Source organism: Polyodon spathula, chromosome 9, assembly GCF_017654505.1.
Source record: "Polyodon spathula isolate WHYD16114869_AA chromosome 9, ASM1765450v1, whole genome shotgun sequence".
Lineage (NCBI taxonomy): Eukaryota > Metazoa > Chordata > Actinopteri > Acipenseriformes > Polyodontidae > Polyodon > Polyodon spathula.
Genome location: NC_054542.1, coordinates 63,849 through 79,967, shown reverse-complemented (window position 1 = coordinate 79,967; position 16,119 = coordinate 63,849). Strand labels below are relative to the sequence as shown.

The 16,119-nt window shown below is 36.7% G+C and overlaps 1 protein-coding gene across 1 annotated transcript; it reads left to right on the top strand.

Annotated features, from left to right (window-relative positions):
- Window positions 1-5,939, top strand: LOC121321318 (motilin receptor-like). The gene is made up of 2 exons (XM_041260216.1): window positions 1-709; window positions 5,018-5,939. Exons 1-2 carry the CDS (start codon window positions 1-3, stop codon window positions 5,308-5,310), a joined length of 1,002 nt encoding a protein of 333 aa, XP_041116150.1. The 3' UTR covers window positions 5,311-5,939.
- The last annotated feature ends 10,180 nt before the right edge of the window (window positions 5,940-16,119 follow it).

The following is a 16,119-nucleotide window of genomic DNA, read 5'->3' as shown; positions in this document are numbered from 1 at the left end:
ATGTACAGTCCAGGCTCCTTGTTCCCCATCTCAACGTTAATACCGGTGACTATCATCTGCATTTTGATGTTTATCGTTGGCGTCACTGGGAACACCATGACCATATTGATCATCAGAAAGTACAAGGACATGAAGACCACCACCAACCTCTACCTCTCCAGCATGGCTGTCTCTGACCTGATCATATTCCTCTGTCTGCCCTTTGACCTCTACCGCCTCTGGAAATACATTCCGTGGATATTCGGAGAGGCCGTTTGCCGCTTGTCTCACTACATCAATGAAGGATGCACCTATGCCACCATCTTACATATCACTGCCCTTAGCATCGAGCGGTACTTGGCCATTTGTTTCCCGCTAAAGGCTAAAGTGTTTGTTACTAAAAGGAGGGTGAAATGTGTGATTGGCTTCCTGTGGATGTTCGCACTAGTGTCCGCTGCTCCAATGCTTTTCCTTTTTGGGGTAGAATATGAAAACAACACAGATCCTGACACTGGTACCAGACAGTGCAAGTACACTTCATACGCTGTAAGCTCTGGGCTCCTGTACACCATGGTCTGGGTGTCCACCATCTATTTCTTTTTCCCCATGTTCTGCTTATCTTTCCTCTATGGCTCCATTTGCAGAAAACTGTGGAAAAGCAAGAATGAAATCCGAGGACCCAATGCTGCTAACAGAGAACGGTACCACAGACAAACTGTCAATATTTTGGGTAAGTGGGTTTCTCAATTTACAGTATAGGTCAGGTGTGATTTTACTTCAACTTGATGGGTCAGTTCCCCATTGTAGACAATTTTAGAGACCATATTTTGAGGAAGATCAGAAGCAAAGTAACATTTTCAGAGAGAAATAAAATAAAGGTAATGGCATAAAGTGAGCAAGACACGGCTTAACCCAATCATCAAACTGCTCCTACCTGCAATTAAACTGCCTCTTGCGAGATGCATACAGATGTTTAATCCCTCTAAGAAAAACTGACTTTGCCTTTCCACTTGCTTCAAAATTGGGCCCTAGATGTCATGACATATACTACTGTATATATGACTTTTGGTCACCAACCCGCAAAGCATGACTTGAATTTGTCTCTTTATTGTTGTAGCGGTATTGTCAAGTGGGAAGGGGTTCAATTCAACACTGTGTTACTTTGTTTTCAGAACACTGGTTATTTATTTAAGTGGTCACAAACATGCTTTTGAGTGTTTTAAGATGTACTGGCGTGTATTATACAGCATGTTGCTCGTTTAATACACCCATACCACTGTAACGTCAGAATACCTAGCTGCATACTAACAGTACAGATACAAGTCTACCTTAAGACTAATCCTAAACATTCTAAAATATATCCATTGTCTTCTGCCAGAGCTCCAAAACACTTAATTAAATCTGAAAACTTATTTTGTATTCATAGTCTATGCACTTTTGGTGCAGCTACCAAATAATAAAAACCAAATCATAATAACAATTAAAAAAACGTTATATAGTGTTGGGGAGTTCTTTTATTTGGTGTATATATATATATATATATATATATATATATATATATATATATATATTATATATATAGATATATATAGTACATATTTTCTGCAGTTTTCTATACTTTACCAGGATTTTGCTATACATACCATGTGTATTTATTTATTTATTTTTACCGAGCTCTTAGTGTTTAATGCATTTACTAAGATGTGTTATACTTTTCTGTTGTTTTACAATGGTACAGGATACTGCATATATGTAAACATTCCATAAGCACAATAGCACACTGTAGGATAGTCAAATACTGTCCATTATTTGCACACCTCGCTAAAACAACACCCTAGGTATATTGGACCCTATTCACCCAGACATGTGTTATTGCTTTCATAATGCATGCTACAGTTTTCATTTTTTCAACGATGCAATGCAAATCCAGGTTTAAAACATTTTAGATATATACCAAAATACACATGACTGAGTTTAGACTCTTAACCTAAAAGTTTAGATGCCTGTGAGTATTTGTGACAGATCATTTACGTTGTCAAAAAAGAAGTGGGTCCCTGTTCAAATCCCACCTCACTTGACCTCCGTCTTTCGGGTGAGACGTTGTTGTAAGTGACTTGCAGCATATGCAAAGCACACCCTTGTCTCTGTAAGTCGCCTTGGATATAGTCGGCTGCTAAATAAACATATAATAATTATTCCTAACAATTAAGCTGTTTATCTATTGTTAGTCTGCCCCACAACAAAAGAAAAAGCATTTATGCATATATCTTAAACTTATCTTAACTATTTTATATTGTAACGATCTCGGTTCCCGCAGTCAGGCGCATTACACAGGGTGAAGCAATCCACACACAGGCAGAGGGCGGGCACGAACCCGGGATCTCTCTTGAATTTTTAATGGTATACCATATTTAACTCAAGGGACACAATATAAAATAGCTTACAGGTGGTCATTGAGCCCAATTGTTTAAATCTGCTATGTCCAATAGAAATGTTTATCTAGCATATGCCCTGCTGATGTATGATCAGATCAATAATTAGATCAATTAGGAATTGCATGTCCTGCTCTATGTAGCTGCATTGTTCTCGTGCATCATTTGTAATCAGATAATATGACTGTGAATAAAAGTAAACTGTGCCGATGTGCCTCAGCACGTAAACTGTGCTACTAATTCTTATTATTCTTGTCAAATACCCCGTTTTGTACCTCATGGATAGTCCATGTTAGTTGTCCACACATTTTTTTAAATGTAATATGACATGTTTTCTAGTAAGGGTTTCAGTGTTGCTCCCTTGCACATTTAGCATCATTTTTGTTTGAAAAACTAGTGCACACACATACAGAGGTTCCTTATGACTGCAGAATAATTACAACGTACCTGACAATAGTGTACAGGATAATCGCAAAGTGCTATGGAGTGTATGATAAGTTTAGGGAAGATTGGATAAGCGCATAAGGGTCTCTATATTTTTCAATGAGGACCCTAAAAATACTTTTTAAAGATATTTATTTATAGTTTTGTAACAACAACAGTCATATTCTGAAGTAAAATAAGTCTAAACTAGAAAGGAACCACTTGGAACAACTAAATAACTTCTCCTTCTGGCAACCTTTTGTTAGTTTTATTCTGTCACAGTCATTTTATTCCACTTAGAAATTAACCTTTGTCTTTGCTTGCTTTAAAGTATGACCTGTCTACTTCAAAAAAAAAAAAAAAAAAAAGTACATGTCATTACTAAAACACAATTAACTGAATTTTATCGATGTTTAGTAATTCTGATGTAAAACTGTAAAAGACTAATGTTTTTGCCAACGCTTCATCAGCGTTAGTTTTTTTTTTACTTTAAATGTATTCAATTGCCAAAAGGCCTTTCTCCATTTGTTCTGTTATTACTTTAAACAACTCTATTCCTTTCCTATTTGCCATATTAATCATTGTATATTATTAATATCCACACACATTAACTGTCTGTGTCTGAGTGCACAAGTGTTTATATCAACTTTTAAGTATCTGTGTGTATATTTTAGTGTGACTCCATTGTGTCTGCATGTACCTTTGGTACAAGACACACAAGAAAATTTATAAAGGGCTTTCATTTTACAATATGGTTCTGTGACAGGAATGGCTGAGTGGTGAAGTCAGGCCAGATGCAGGAACAAACACAGACGCAAGTACTGCAGGGTAAAAGGAAGCGGTGTGCGCTGTTTATTCAAACAAAAGTAAAATAAATATTTAAACAGAAAAACATTTGCTCACAGAGCAAAATAAAGGTGTAAACAATAACAAATCAGGAACACAATAATGCAGCCATATACGTCAGGCTGGGCAATTGCCTTCACTGTTGTTATATTTTGGTTACGTCTTCCGCTCACTTCTCTCGCTCGCCCATGCTCTCCCGTACTCTGCTCTGTACACACCACCCAGAACTGCAGAGAGCTGCAGGTTTATATGCAGGTGACCATCTCCCGATTAGCAACAAATTAATCACTTAATTAATTCGGGAAATGGCCACCTTCTGCACAAGGTTTTTAATTACTACAGAGGTCAAGCTGCCGACCTCGCCTCTGCCAGAACACGCCACGCCGTCATATTTAAATACAATAAATAAATCATAATAATAATAACAACAACAATACAACAAAACAAATACTAAAAAATAAACTACACAGGGGCAGAGGGGTACCCCATTCTAAAATAAACAAATACATAAACAGTCATGTACAGGGCTCACAGTCCTGTTACAGGTTCATATTTCTATTATGTTCTATTTGCTGAGTGAGGGAAAAGTTTATTTAATATATTAAAAGTAATATGTTTGTTGTGTGTGTGATGTTGAGATGTGTATATTGTATAGAACTACCTATTTCTTTTCCTGAAGGCCAGGTCATACAGGTGATTTTGTCGATGGCAGCAAGGCCTTGACAGCTGTTGACGGCTTGTCGCCTCGCTTGACCACCCTGGTCCCCACCCCCCCCAACGACACACCGCCGATGTGTCTCCCACTTGTTCTATTGTTCTATTTTTCAGGCGATGCAAGGCTACCATTTTCAATACCACCCAATCACGCAGGCAACAAATGTGTTCCTCTTGTATGACCACAATTATGTTATCTGGGTATGTTCAACTAAGTAATGCCTAATCAAGTTTTGAACAATTTCAGACCTGTTTAATGGTTATTACCCTTATGTATATAAAAAATATGTGTTGACATTTTTGATCATGTCATGAAGTCTTTAACCCCTCAACTCATCATCGCGCATCATCAAAGCCCCCTACCCTCTTGTGGTGCTGTATTACTTGTACATATGCTTTAAACCATGCTGTAGTTTTCATCCATGTGGACCTGCCATTTCTTTTACAACAAGTTCCCATGAATGTGTACTGCTGCTTACAATAGCACACACATTCTAGACAAAAGCATTTTATCTTAAAACTGGTTTCACAAGGTAAAAATGGTCCAGTGTGTGCCAAGCATTGAAAATACTGGTAGTATTAGCTTTTTCACATGTTTTTTTTTGTTCTGTTTTGTCTTGCAGTTGTTGTCGTTTTGGCTTTTGCAGTCTGCTGGTTGCCTTTTCACATTGGGAGAAACATTTTTATTCACGTCGACAATTACCTTGCGGCTAAATTCAGTCAGTACTTCAACATGGTCTCCATGCTGCTGTTCTACCTGAGTGCCTGTATCAACCCAGTTCTTTACAACCTCATGTCCAAGAAATACAGGGCTGCTGCCTCCAGACTGCTTCTAAATAAACAATCCAGTCAGAGATCTTTCTCTGCTACCAGGGAGTACACTGCAGCCTGTACGGAGACCAGCACAGGCGTTTAAAAAAGAAAAGGCGGGAAAAGATGTTTTCACTTGCTGACAGCACCAACAGACACCAGGGACATTTGGAAGTGGTAATTGTCTTGTGCCCCTGTGTGTGGTGTGTTTGAATCAAGTTGCCCCACTGAAACTAAATATTGTCCGTTCTAAAGTAAATTTGAAGTTTTGGACTTTCTGTGCACCATGCAAGCTATATGTTTCTAAAACAGAAGATTGACAGGGGTTTCAAATCAGTTACTAAACCAAGATTCAACAATGCCTGCTCTGTATAATTAGAGAGGCTACGTGGTTGTAATGGATAGGATAAACAATTATATGATGGTTAAAACATCCTTTTCTTCCTATATTAATGGGGGAATCACTTTCAGTACACAGTCATTGGATGCTGTATGCAAAGGATTGAGGAATATGAGAATAACTATCAAATCTAGAAAAACTGTCTCTCTTAGTGAACAGACTTGCATTACACAGGAACAATTACTATTTCAGCTTTAAATCTTTTAAGCAAATATAAAACAGAAAAAGCATTCAAATCTAAGGTCAGAGAATTAGAGGTATGACTGAATTCCACCCCCCACCAAAAAACCTGACCCAACCCGACCCATAGTTTTGAGACTAAACAATTTGTGGTCAAATAGTTCCAGCAGAATTCAAGTGCTAGTGGAATGGCATTATGAGGTAAATTAATGTGTTTTATAGAGAGAGAGAGCGCTGTAGTGTGCTGCATCGCATACCATTATGAAACTATTGTGTGTTCCATTATCACACTTTCAGTATGCTTGCGAGTTCAGTATGAGAAGTTCCAGAAATGAATGAGCCAAGTTTTATGACTGTTCTGGAGAGATTTAAGACTAACTGCAAATTTCGTTTCAAAGCTGTTTCTTTCCAACACATTGAAGCTTTTTAATATACTGTATTATTACAAGGGCAAATGTGTGCACTGTATATTTTATTGATTCAGTATTTTGTACGTGTTTCTTGTGCTTTAAGTATTCCTTCTTAAACCAGACTGGTTTTTGATTAAAAGGCTTATTATTAATATTTTAAATTGTGATGTTAATGAAGTGAAACTAATTCTGTATCTACAGCTACAGTATTGTTCCAGATCAGGTGTGATAATTTGCTTTCTGGTTCTAATCCAGTTGTTGCTGATGAGAGCCCTCTGGATTATCAATTCCAAATCAATCATATATTAAAAACCGGTGTTGTAGGTAAAAAGTAGACTGGGAAAAAAATAGATCACGCAAGCGCAGTAAGGTAAAAATGAAGGGGCGTGCAGCTATTTGATTAAAACAGGAATATTAACTGCACTCAGCATTTTCTTGGTCTGAAACTCATTTTATTTGCCAGATCGTATGGCTAATGTGTTCACACTAAGGCCACTTTCTTTTTTTATTTATTTATTTTCTGTCTGTAAAATATGTGTGATACAAAGTTTTCTGTTATTGTCTTTATATAGGCCAGGTAAAACTGCAAACTAAGAGTGTTAAAAAACCGGTTTGTCAACTTTTTCTGCCGGTGTTCGTATTTAAACTCAGCATTTTCTGTCTGATAATTTTATTTGCCAGATCGTATGTTCACACACCTCTTTCTTGGTTTTACTTATTTATTTTCTGTCTGTAAAATATGTGTGATGTTTTGTCTTTATACTCGGACTAAAGTGTTAAACGTTTGTCAACTTTTTCTGCCGGTGTGTATTTAAATATGTTGCTGTAGTTGATGTGTGATCGCAAAAATGTATTTACTGTATATTATTAAAAGGCTTTACACGTCAAAATGTTGTCAGTCTTTAATCGAAATTAAAATGTTTTAGTAATATATTCTAATGACATACAATCATACGATATTATTAGTATTGCTTGTATTATTTTGTCAGTGGTGCTAGCGGTAATTATCACCTATCCTTAGCTACTGCTTACATGTTAGATATCAAAAACTTCGAGTTGCAATAACGTTTGTTAAACAGACATACAAATTACACTTACAAACTTAATTTTAAGTTATGTATTTATTGTTAATGTATATTACAGCATCCTCTTATCCATTGTTATACTGTCAAATACGTCCTATCTACTTATTTATGTAAATACAAATTCCATTTAAAAGTATTTATTTTTTGTTAATATATCCGATCTTCTTATTCCCTGGGCTCGATCTACTAATTCCCCAGACGTAGCAGTAGCACCGCGATCTATGCGTAAACCTTAGAAACAATGGAACCTCCCCTTTAAATTCTAGACTGCGATCCACTTTTTTCCCAGTCTACTTTTTCAGCAGGACACCTGTCCAAATTGTTACTGCAGTAATGTTTAGAACATTAAATCTGTTTTTTATTAGCGGCCACCTTTACCACAATGCATTCGTGGTTCTAGAGCAGGGGTGGGCCAATTAAGTAATTTAGGGCAAAGCTAGAACAAAAGCCAGGAGGGACACAGGCCCTCCAGGATCGGAATTGCCCTCCCCTGTTCTAGAGCCTCTAACCTCATCTTACCGACAGGGACCATAATCCGTAACGACACGTTGTCCATTACATTAGTTTCTAACAATCTTAATGTATAGCGCTTAGCTCAAAGTAAACAACGTTTGTTAACAGTTAATAAACTAAAAAAAAAAACCGTCCCTTAAAATAAAACGTGACGAAATGTAATTTGTAAACTTCATAAATAATTATCTGAGCAAAAACAGCATTACAAACTATAATAATAAATGCAATAGGCTATTCAACAGGTAAGAAATGAAATACTTCAAAAATTTAGATAAAGCATCTATTTAAAGAATACTGCTATATTGTTTTGTGTTGCAGTAGTTCATTTTGTATCTTTCAATTGAAAACGCATGTTGTGTTTCATTTGTAAAATGTGTTAGTGAAATATTAATTTATGTTTTTAAGATATGTATTGTTACTATTACTGGTAAAACGATTGTTTACAACTATACTGAAAATGTTAAAATGATGGGGAAAGAAGTGTACTATAACAATACAATGTTGGTAAATGTGTCATTTTAAAAGTTAAAAAAACCTGTTAAATAAAGTTTTTCTGATTGATAATAATACATGTTTTAGGATTGAACCCTGGAACATAATCTAATCAAATTAAAATACATTTTCTGTCATTTTACATTCATTACATACATTGGCTTTTTTATTTTACTACTGCGCTCATTGACTCCATTTTCAGCTTCCTCCCGCATGTTTTTAAAGCAGGTGAAGCATTGTCTAACAGTTTGAATAGACTATTTTACCAGAAATGCCAACCACCTTAACTTCTAACATGTTCACAATATGGAATACAATTGATGCTAACATGGCTTTCAGACTTAGCTGAAATCTAGTTAGCCTGCCACCACACTAAATTAACTTCTTGTGCAGCAGGTTTTACAATCCTGCATGCAAATAGGACTCTACTATGTGGGTTCTAATGTGGGATCAGTTGGGGTCTTAATACTTGCTGCACAGGAGGGGAATGTAAAGTGCAGTGGCCAGGTTATATCACCAATACATGGAGGTATTTTGAAACTCCGTCCAGTCACACTACTTCAAACACAAATCGAGACAAAATCAATCCTAACACACCCTGTATCTGACTTTAGTCACGAAGCCTTGAAATAATTGTGCATCTGGGGGGTGCCTGAACCAAAGAGACAATTGAGGAATGAGATGACTGAAGGACAGCAAGAAGTTTGTAAGGGGAGAAAGGGTAGAAGAAAGGAGACAAGTGAATTTTCAGTGAGTTTTCAAAGGTAGACAAGGAACATAAACTGATAGCATTTCGGATTTCCGCACTCATGAACAAAAACTCCGAGATTGCATCAGAATTTCTTTGTATTTTTTGTTCCTTGACTGTGGAGGTTAAAAGTAAAAACAGACAAGTTTCACCCTCAAGCAGCTCATACTCAGTGTTTAACATATTGCACATTCCCAGTGATATTTATTTGGAACATATGAAAGATTTTGTTGCAGACTTGTTTTACAATACAAGTTTTACTGTCCTCAACATTCACAGTATGTTATGGTTTGAATAATCTTCAGTGCTAAGGAAGCTTGCCGTGCTTTATATAGCTACAAGTTAAGGTTGTTCTGCGCGTAATAAACAAAGAATAAGTACTGAAGCACATGACAAGGATGGTGCCTTTTTCAGTTTTTTTTTGGTTGGTCATTGGAATACTGTATATAAGTCAGTACAATGGACTTTTTTTGTTTGCTGTGAGATTTTGAGTGAGGGAGATTGTGATTCTGCATTCTAAGATTTAGATTTGTTACAGATAAGATTGTAGTGTATCATTGTACACAATTTGGAATTACACAAACACAGATATTAGGAACATTATGGTTTGTCTGTCATATTTTCATATACAGTATTTACTTTTAAAATGTACCAATACTGCAATGTTATTTAGTTGTAAAATTATAAAATGGTTGCAATAGAAAGACGAAGAGATTTTTAGCAGGAAACAGCACCGCGATTCAGAGGCTGATTCAATCAAAAAATATCTCTTTATGACCCCTTTTTTCAGTGTTTTGGGCTCTATTCAGGGAACCAGCCAAACACAAGAGAGCATTAGGAGACATTTAAACTCAGCTGAATACAGAAAACTCTTGAAGTATAGAAACAGGTGGAACCACAACATGCTGTAATTTATCAGTTCAAGGATGCCAAATATGAAAACATATTTTGTACCCAATTTGGAATAGCTAATTATTTGTTTAGGCTCATCTCGCCGTTCCCACCCCTGCGCTATATCGGGAGGGTGAAGATGAACACATGCTGTACTCTGAAGTGTGTGCGGTCTGGCGACTGCTTCTTTTACACACTGCAGGCCCACCATGCAGCCACCTCAGAGCTACAGCGTCAGAGGACAACGTAGCTCTGGGCAGTTTACAGGCAAGCCCGCAGGCACCCAGCCAGGCTACAGGGGTCGCTGGTGCACGGTGAGCCGAGGACACCCTGGCTGACCTAAGCCCTCCCCCCTGGGCAGCGCTCGGCCAATTGTGTGCTGCCCCTTGGAAACTCCCGTCCACGGTCGGCAGTGGAATAGACTGGACTCAAACTGGTGACATCCAGGCTATAGGGCACATCCTGCACTCCACACGGAGCACTTTTATCGGATGTGCCACTGGGGAGCCCCCGAGAACAAATCTTAACCATTCAGAATGTAACACTGCACAAAGTTTAAGAATGGATATAAGACAAACTGTTTCAATGGCATTTATGAACTTTAAAATACATATATAATGCATCTGAAAAGTATTACAGTATTTTAAAGTAATGCTAAACTTTTGATTGCCCTCATTCCAGTGATTTTTTAAAATGTTTTTTTTTATTGAAATCATCGTCATCTTTGATATGAACTCTAGCAACCAAAAATAAACAGAGGGCTGCATTGTGAAAGCTTAATGTCAGGCCAGAGGACATGGCTTATCAGTGAAAAACAGTCTGGCAAATCTTAAAAGTATAAATCAAAATGAGGCTTTTCAAGAAAGAAACATGGAGGCGGTAAAAGAGTATTAATATTCTATTTTCTCTGGCTAATTATGCATTCAGATGTGTCTGAAAAGTAAATGGGCCAAATGTTTCTGCCAGATAAAATGCAGTCAGGTCACATTGCATGCAATAATGTATCTACATAAGCCAGTCTAAAATATTCATCTCCGTTGGAATATAGACTTGTCACATATGGGTTCACATCCCTGTAGGTCTTTGAAAGAAACCATGGGATATTTAATGTACACACAGTCGACAGGACTTAGACAAACCCCCAGCCTTATAAATACTGTACACCCAGTAAAGTAACCAAAAGAGAAATACAACAATACTGTATGGGCTTGCATTTATATTAGTGATAGCATGAAATGCTAACAGAATAAAAACAATAGAAAAGGACAGTAAGTGTAAAAAAGCATAGGGAATGCATGGTAAAGCTTAGGTAAACATTGTAAAGCCCAGACGAGGTATAGTAAAACATGTTAAAATGGCTACCCATTATAAACTATGGTATAAGCATGGGAACAGCATGGGAAAACAGACTTACTGTAGCAAACGTCCATAAGAAATCCCAAGCCTTGCTTTCTAGATTGCAGTGCAGGGAAGACATTGCAGTAGGGATGCTGAAATCAAAATGGGATGGAAGACTACCCAAACTCCCCCCAGAAAATCCACTTAGATTGAGGTATTTCCTATTAACCATACCAGGCAGACCAGACTTCCCTGGAAATATTTATGTTAATGCTAAAGGCCATTGCACACCTGATCCGTTGTTGTTTTTAAGACACTTAACATTGGATTGACTTAATATGTATTCAAATATCAATGTATCAACATTTATGGACTTCTTTTAAAACTGACTAAGACCTTCTCATTTATTTTTTATTTTTTTCATAAAAATGAAATTAAGCCACATGCACTTGTACATGTTTTCTTTTGGAACACAAACTTCAATTATCTTAGTGTTCAGAATTCAGATCTGCCACTGTCAGGTCAGCCGGATAGATTGCTTGGTGTTTGTAAAATGAATATTCATTGCAGCCTTAAAACGTATAAAACTTGCCTTGCCTTCTAGAAAGTCTGTTATACTTGCAGTGTCTTTGGGGTGAAGCATCTTGCTAGCGGTAAAGCATGAGACATATTTTAAAATGAAAATACATGTTAACTAAAACACAGATTTCTTTCAAAACACGTTTGAGACCTACGTAGTGAATGGAAGTGGTAGCATGGAAAACGTATGGGATTATTGTGTTAGTTACAATCACTTTCATGCACTTTTGAGACTGACCTTTGAAATGTAATGTCAGTTCATTAATCATGGTGCATTATGCATACAGGCAACACAATGGGAATCATGTTTTTTTTTTATTCTTTAATAATAGATCACAGGCATGAAAACACAAATTCATTTGTAATGCACTGTCTGCTACACTTAAATATTTACTCAAGAAGCACAACAGGGCAGAAAAGCTGCTGTCTTTGCTTTTATGAATAATGGGAACTTAATCATCTTGTATGAAAAACAAAAAAAAACAAAAACACATGAGAAAAGTTAACAGGAAACTGCTGAGAACATGATGATACTTTGACCTCTACCATGTATGAAGCAAGGCCTAGCTAACTTGAATAATCATCACAATGCTCCTTTGGGAATGAATGAAACAACAAGGGGTTAGATTCTAGAACAGATACAACTGCATACATTCTTATCATTGGGAGTCTAGTAATCACCGTTAAATGCATAAGAAATGTATTCATGTATATGCAGATGACACTTTATTTTAAATTACATTCATGACAAATAAATTCCACAGTAACTGCTATTTAATTAATATGATTTAAAACACAGTTAATCCTGGGTGTCAGAGATAAGGCTTTTTTCAGACCTCACACCCTCTGTGCAGACATTCTAACCCCTGTTCCATTTTGAAGGTTATTTCTCAATTGGGCAGCATCCGAAAGGTTATGATCTTCCCAAGGGTTTGTGTCGCTCTTGCACCCCCACTATTTTGTCTCCTGACATTGCAACTGACCTGTTATCAATTGCACATACAAGAGATGACACTCATTACATTTCACACACATCCATTCATTTAGCAAGATCACATTGATTTTCCCCATTTTGCCACTTGTTCAAGTCCCTATCATTTAACCAACCTCCATTTTGTCTTGGAGGCAATAATACTCATCATCTGCAAATACACAGTGCATCTTTTAACTATCACAAAACTTTGTTCTGAAGGGTGGGGCACTTTCCATTTTAAGTATAATGACTTTATGAACCTTCTTTTTGTTATGCATAACTTTCCATAGTATAGAAAGTGATTTTCCATTTGTTTTTGACAAGGGTTACTCATATGCAAAACGTTCTATTGAACCTGACTGTTTATTTAATTGGCTGATAGCATGAGAGAGAAATACATATAGTTGTTTATTTCAGCAATATGTCTGCTGTTCACTCAGGTACTGTTCCACTGGTCTGGATTTCATTCACAATCTAAATTTGACAATATGAACATGTACTTTATGTTATAACATGTCTTAAACATATTTATTTGTTCTGCATATGAAAAATGTTTAGGTTTCTACTGTATGTAGTACAATGAAATATTGGTGAAGATAAATGACTTGCCCTAGAACACCATATATCAATTTATACTGAACAATAAGATACATGCAGTACACAAGTGTTATGGTGGATATGTTTTAGAATGTCCCCAGGTTTTGAGATTTCAATAAATATACTGTATGTTTGTTTATCTCACTTGTTTTGGCAGAGAACCCCCCCCCCCCCCATAGTCACCCACACCCACACACACCCACACACACACACACACACACACACACACACACACACACACACACACACACACACACACACACACACAGTATAATACAATATACTGTAGCACTACATTTAGACATTTAGGTATTTCCAAAGCTTAGAAACGAAAATGTGGTAAGTGCTTACTACATAATATTCATTGATGTTGTTTTTTTAGGTGTCCTGTTTTTTTACTCCTCAAAAAATGTGTCCTTGTCTACCATAGCTAAAGCTTAAAATGTAGTGGTCTGTTGCCTACAGTATTGTGGTGGAACAATACTACTAATTCTACTAAGACCCTGGGCTGGTTAAATTATATTAAAAAAAAATACATAAATACCTGTACATACATAAAATAAATGGGTGAGTGAAAATATTCCATACTATGTTTATGTCTAAGGTTGTGATTCGTATTTCTGTTGGGGTCTGACTCACTGTTCTCTTCTTTTGTTTTGTGTACGGTTTTATTACTCGGATTTGATGCGTTAAATCGATGGACTTGAGTAATAGTGTCTTTCTGAGTCATTCTTTACAAAAGTGTGATGTGGATAAAGGCCAGTCGTGATGGGTGACAACTAGACTGACAGTTTAGTGAACCGGGAAATGGCATCCTATGAACTTCTGTTATGAAAATGAAGCTCTACCCCGTAATAAGCTAACTACCAGGAATACCACAAATTATGTAGAAAATTAACTGAAAATGTTTTACAAAAACTCTACCATGGAACCCAAAGCCACAACTGATGTGCAGTTGTTTCAAATTATAGTTGTGTATTTATTGGACTGCTGATGGAATGTGTCACTTACTGTACTTGAAACTAATAATAAAAAGCCTGCAGGGGGTACTTATGGAAAGAAAAGCCAATTCACTGATTCAAAGAAAGATATTTTACAACTGCAAATGAATGAAGTCATTGGGTTAAGGAGGCAAAACCGTCAGGGACTGCATCTCCTCATCCTGCTGGCCAGGCACCCTCTGAGCTCAGAGCGGACACCTGCAGGGCTGGGGCCGTTGTCCTCCAGAGGCTGGTAGCTCACTGACATCCACTCTCGAGTTCCTGGGGGTAAAAGAGGAAGGGATCAGAGGACACCCACATAACCCCTGAGCTGTGTGAGGAATTGCTGCGGTGAGGAGAAAAAATAATTGGACATTCCAAATTGGGAAAAAAATCTGGGGTAAAATAATTGGGCACTAAATAAAAATAAAAAATAAGTAATTTCCTGTAATGCGTTGTCATTTCTCAAATTTATATTGAAGCAATTATTTTTGTATTTTTTTTTCTTTTAGGGGTTCTGGCAATGCGTGCAATGAGTTAATGTCCCTGTTGGAGATCTCTGGGAATGTTTATAAAATGATCACACTAATTAAATATTCTGATCAAACATTGGTCTGACGTTCAGCATCGAATACATTTAAAACATACAGAAAGCAGTGCAAAGGAACACAGTGCATAACATACACCAGCAGTAGATACAAAATTAAGGAGATGTGGCATTCCTGTCACTTCAAACCTGATAACATTGAATAAAAGACAAGAGCATCATAATGCAGCATCACCAGTACAGTCCGATCCCACATTAGGACCGATCCCAATCAAGAGAGGGATATTAAACTAGGCTAGCTGGTTTGACATTCGTTTCAGAGCCCCTGCAGTTGTGAGATATGAAAATAGCAGCTCTCCCCATAGGGTATGCCCACATAGTCACAGCAAAAACATTTAAAAAATCTGATTCAGTGCTTGACATTCTTGGCACAACATGCACCTGCAGCACACCACTCTGAACATACAGGAAACTTATGGCATAACAAGTATAACTCATTTTAGATTTTTATTTTTACAATTGCAAACAAATATTGTACATATACAAATTATCTTAAAAAGCCCCAATGACACGTCCCCTTTAACAGTTAAGCACAAATATGTGCGAAATATAAACCCTTCCCAAAAGCTTGTTGACATGTGTTCTTCATTTCATCCTAAAAATGGGTTACTGCAATTGTGACCCTTATTATAATCAAGCTTTTCAATCTAAAAATTTGTTTTTACGAGATAAGATTGCGTTATGTCGCAATAATGATTGCATTATTACGAGATAATAATTATTTCACAATAAGCAGATAGTTTTGTTAATTCACACTTAATTTAATTTTGCTTTAAAATGGATTGTATGGTTGTATTTAATGATAAACTAGTAGAAGATATTTGTTGTAGAGGTACGACCATCTCCAGACACACAACATGTTGAAAAACCCTGGTCTAATGTGTGAATGAAATGGGCTGAATGAAAATGTTTATTAATTTACTGCAATAACAATATTATGTATTAGTAAAGATCTGTTCATAAACTGATGTATGTTATATAATATGAATGTGATTTTTTCCCCCCAACAAAACCAGGTATTCTGACATGAATAAACTGGCACCATTGCAAAGGAATTTCATTGAGGAACCTGTAATAGAGATTCTTCACAGTTTCTCACTGTTCAGCTGCACTTCACGGCTG

Bases quoted from the DNA above. Each gene is read 5' to 3' on its own strand.
- LOC121321318 (XM_041260216.1), top strand. From the start codon at position 1: ATGTACAGTCCAGGCTCCTTGTTCCCCATCTCAACGTTAATACCGGTG. The intron at 710-5,017 runs GTAAGTGGGTTT...TTTGTCTTGCAG, and splicing joins ACAAACTGTCAATATTTTGG to TTGTTGTCGTTTTGGCTTTT.